The 4,694-nt window shown below is 47.5% G+C and overlaps 1 protein-coding gene across 1 annotated transcript; it reads left to right on the top strand.

Moving 5' to 3' along the window:
- Window positions 1-119: 119 nt before the first annotated feature.
- On the top strand, window positions 120-3,980 carry LOC117743659 (potassium voltage-gated channel subfamily G member 3-like). Its single transcript, XM_034551350.1, is given in 5 exon segments — window positions 120-860; window positions 1,029-2,812; window positions 2,814-3,231; window positions 3,234-3,488; window positions 3,490-3,980. Coding segments are annotated over 4 exon segments (879 nt in total). The 5' UTR covers window positions 120-860; window positions 1,029-2,735; the 3' UTR covers window positions 3,619-3,980.
- Window positions 3,981-4,694: the final 714 nt, after the last annotated feature.

Here is a 4,694-nt window from a genome sequence, read left to right as displayed (position 1 = left end):
TTTGTTTGCTCCTCCTTCTTCTCCTCTCACATTTTCTCAACTCCTCCAGGGGTGACATTACTCTATCAGCTTGTTGCTCTGTACACAAGGTGTGTGTGTGTGTGTGTGTGTTTGTGTGTGTGTGTGTGACCTCACCAATGCTCCATCTTCTCCCCGGACAGGGAGACCACGTCCTGCCTGTTTTATTTTATTGATGAAGCACCTTCCATCCTCACTCATTCTGCTGTATTCTACTTACCGTTGATGTTATTGGAAAGTAAAAAATAATGTTGCATACAATTTGTGTCCTGTTCAAAAATCTGTATGTGTTAGATAGTAAATGATCACACACACATTACCTGCCAATGTCTCCAGACTCCTCCTCTTCAACATATCTGGCCCTGTGTTTGGAGCATCCTCCAGATCAAGAGGAAATATGCCATTAACATTAAATCAGCTGCAGTTGACTGAATCCTCCAACAGGGGGAGCTACCTCCTCACTTTAACCTCCACTGGTTATTAATACAATAACGTCTGACTGTTTATTCATATCTGCTGTTGATGTTCAGTGAAACATGACATTTAGTTTAATTTAATATATGTTAATATCTGTGATGAGGTCATCAGATCTGAGGAGCTGGTGAAATGGAGCAGCTCTCTTCAGGCGGTGAGACGCTGAGGGGTTTGTGGTTCAGATGCTCTGACTTACTGCTGCTTGAATCATCCACTCTGATCCTCCTCCTATCTGAGAGGAGGAGGATCAGAGCTGCTCAGTCTCAGATTCAACCATGAGAAGAATCCACAGGATCCACGGATGTGATTCATTCTGACATTTTATTTAAAGGAGTGAAGAAGAGCTGAATGTTCAATGCTGAAATCTGGTGAGTTTTTAAAATGAGGTGTTAAATGTTATTGTTTGTATGTTTGTTCTGGTGGCACAGGACAATATTTCTACTGTTTAACTATAACATACTGTATATAACATTGGAATTGGAATGAGTCCAGTAGGTCACTGAAACAGATTTAATACCATTTTTATTTCATTCAAGCACCGAAGAGAATAAATTAAGATGACAACGAGAAGCTGATTTGATGAAACAGCTTCTGTTAGACATGGAAGATGAAGTCTGGAAGCAGATTTGAAGAAAAACAGCAGGAGGTCTGCTCACAACAGGAGGTCTGCTAACAACAGGAGGTCTTCTAACAACAGGAGGTCTGCTAACAGCAGGAGGTCTGCTAACAGCAGGATGTCTGCAAACAACAGGATGTCTGTAAACAACGAGGTCTGCTAACAACAGGAGGTCTGCTAACAGCAGGATGTCTGCAAACAACAGGAGGTCTGCTAACAGTAGGAGGTCTGCAAACAGTAGGAAGTCTGCTGAAGGCAGGAGGTCTGCTAACAGCAGGACATCTGCTAACAACAGGATGTCTGTAAACAACAGGATGTCTGTAAACAACGAGGTCTGCTAACAACAGGAGGTCTGCTAACAGCAGGAGGTCTGCAAACAACAGGAGGTCTGCTAACAGTAGGAGGTCTGCAAACAACAGGAGGTCTGCTAACAGCAGGAGGTCTGCAAACAACAGGAGGTCTGCTAACAGCAGGAGGTCTGCAAACAACAGGAGGTCTGCTAACAGTAGGAGGTCTGCAAACAGTAGGAAGTCTGGTAACAGCAGAAGGTCTGCTAAAAAGCAGGAGGTCTGCAAACAGTAGAGGTCAGCAAACATGAGGTCTGCTAACAACAGGAGGTCTTCTAACAACAGGAGGTCTGCTAACAGCAGGACATCTGCTAACAACAGGATGTCTGTAAACAACGAGGTCTGCTAACAACAGGAGGTCTGCTAACAGCAGGACATCTGCTAACAACAGGATGTCTGTAAACAACAGGATGTCTGTAAACAACGAGGTCTGCTAACAACAGGAGGTCTGCTAACAGCAGGAGGTCTGCAAACAACAGGAGGTCTGCTAACAGTAGGAGGTCTGCAAACAGTAGGAAGTCTGCTGAAGGCAGGAGGTCTGCTAACAGCAGGACATCTGCTAACAACAGGATGTCTGTAAACAACAGGATGTCTAAACAACGAGGTCTGCTAGCAACAGGAGGTCTGCTAACAGCAGGATGTCTGCAAACAACAGGATGTCTGTAAACAACGAGGTCTGCTAACAACAGGAGGTCTGCTAACAGCAGGATGTCTGCAAACAACAGGAGGTCTGCTAACAGTAGGAGGTCTGCAAACAGTAGGAAGTCTGCTGAAGGCAGGAGGTCTGCTAACAGCAGGACATCTGCTAACAACAGGATGTCTGTAAACAACAGGATGTCTGTAAACAACGAGGTCTGCTAACAACAGGAGGTCTGCAAACAACAGGAGGTCTGCTAACAGTAGGAGGTCTGCAAACAACAGGAGGTCTGCTAACAGCAGGAGGTCTGCAAACAACAGGATGTCTGCTAACAGCAGGAGGTCTGCAAACAACAGGAGGTCTGCTAACAGTAGGAGGTCTGCAAACAGTAGGAAGTCTGGTAACAGCAGAAGGTCTGCTAAAAAGCAGGAGGTCTGCAAACAGTAGAGGTCAGCAAACATGAGGTCTGCTAACAACAGGAGGTCTGCAAACAGGAGGTCTGCAAACAGTTGGAGGTCTGCAAACAGGAGGACTGCTAACAACAGGAGGTCTGCTAACAGCGGGAGGTCTGCTAACAACAGTCTGTGATTTTAAACCAACAGAGGATGAAGTTTATACACAGTCTGTGATTTTAAACCGACAGATGATGAAGTTTAGAAGCAGACTCTGCACCCTGAACGTCGGCGGCCGCAGGTTCTCCTTCCCAGCGGAGCTGATGAAGCCGGCTGCATGACTGCGTGTCAGAGAGCGAGCTGCTGGAGTTCTGCAACGACTACGACCGCGACAGGAACGAGTTTTTCTTCGACCGGCACTCGGAGGCCTTCAGCTTCATCATGCTGTACATGCTGTACGTGCAGCACGGGAAGCTGCGCTTTGTGCCGCATATGTGCGAGCTGTCCTTCTATAACGAGATGTTATACTGGGGCCTGGAGAGCTCTGACTTGCAGCTATGCTGCCAGCGACGCCTCGATGACCGCATGTCCGACTGCTTCGTCCACTTCTTCCCTGATACTCTCCAGCCAGTGGAGAGTATCAGGAGGATGTTTGAGGAGCCAACATCCTCATTCGTAGCGCAAATCCTTGCCTCTGTTTCAATGCTGTTTGTGGTAATCTCCATGGTGATGCTGTGTGCAAGCACCTTACCATCTTCAGTGCGCTGGCCCAGCTGCTGGAGCATGGCCTGGACCTGGAGGCCGGGAACCAGGACTACGCCAGCATCCCCAAGGCCTGTTGGTGGGTCATCATCTCCATAACAACAGTGGGCTACGGGGACATGTACCCGGTGACGGTGGCGGGCCGTGTGCTGGGCGGTGTCTGCGTGGTGAGCGGCATCGTGCTGCTGGCATTGCCCATCACCTTCATCTACCACAGCTTCCTCCAGTGCTACCACGAGCTACGAGCTCCGAGTACGCTCGCCCCGCTGCGGTCGACGAGTTCATCAATTGACTGACGAGTTCATCAACTGTCCAACAAGTTCATCAACTGACCGACGAGTTCATCAACTGTCCGACGAGTTCGTCAACTGACCGACGAGTTCGTCAACTGACCTCAGGGCAACGCTGAAGTCATCAGGGTACAAACAGAGAACAGATATATAACAAACCCCTAACCCGTCATGACTTCTTCTACTTTCCTTTGAGGGTACATTCAGTGTCACTGTTTCCACAGCAACAGCAGAGAGGAAGTGTCGGAACGGTGGAGTGTGACTCATCTCAAGCTTCTTTTGTGGTGGGAATCATCTCACTGGACACCCTTCTTCTTCTGTGGTGCGAAATACGGCAACTTTTAAACTATTCAATTTCAATTCAGTTTATTTTGTATAGCCCAATATCACAAATTAGCCTCAGAGGGCTTTACAATCTGTACACGTACGACATCCCTGTCCCAGGACCTCACATCTATTCAGGAAAAACTCGCCAAAAATAACCTTTTACAGGGAAAAAAGGGAAGAAACCTTCAGGAGAGCAACAGAGGAGGATCCCTCTCCCCGGATGGACAGATGAATAGATGTCATGTGTACAGAATGAACAGCATTATACAGTTACATAAACACATTACATGAATATGACAATGTATGAATGGAACTCCAATCCATGAAACAGAAGGAGGTAGAGAGGAGGGGGCGGGGCATCAGCAGGGCCAATGGGAGGCCGGCTCACCAGCATCAGACACCTCCAGGTCCAATGGACCCTATGAGACGTGAAGTCACAACGACTCCGGGGAGGAAGCAGAGTTAATAAGGTGCAATGGAGAGATGTAAATTCATCCATAAGGAGAGAGAGAGAAGAGGAGATAGGTGCTCAGTGTATCCTAAAACATCCCCCAGCAGCCTATAAGCCTATAGCAACATATCTAGGAGCTCGACCAGGACAAACCTGATTCAGCCCTAACTATAAGCACTATTAAAGAGGAAAGTCTTACGTTTATTCTTAAATGAGGTGACTGTGTCCCGGACTGAAAGTGGAAGCTGGTTCCATAAAAGAGGAGCTCGATAACTGAAGGCTCTGGCTCCCATCCTACTTTTTTGGACTCTAGAAACCACAAGTAGCCCCGCATTTAGTGAGCGCAGCTCTCTAGTGGGGCAATATGGTACTACAAGCTC

This window comes from Cyclopterus lumpus, chromosome 15 (genome assembly GCF_009769545.1).
Source record: "Cyclopterus lumpus isolate fCycLum1 chromosome 15, fCycLum1.pri, whole genome shotgun sequence".
In the NCBI taxonomy this organism is placed as follows: domain Eukaryota; kingdom Metazoa; phylum Chordata; class Actinopteri; order Perciformes; family Cyclopteridae; genus Cyclopterus; species Cyclopterus lumpus.
The sequence above is the reverse complement of the archived record's forward strand: the minus strand, read 5'-3'. Positions and strand labels throughout refer to the sequence as shown.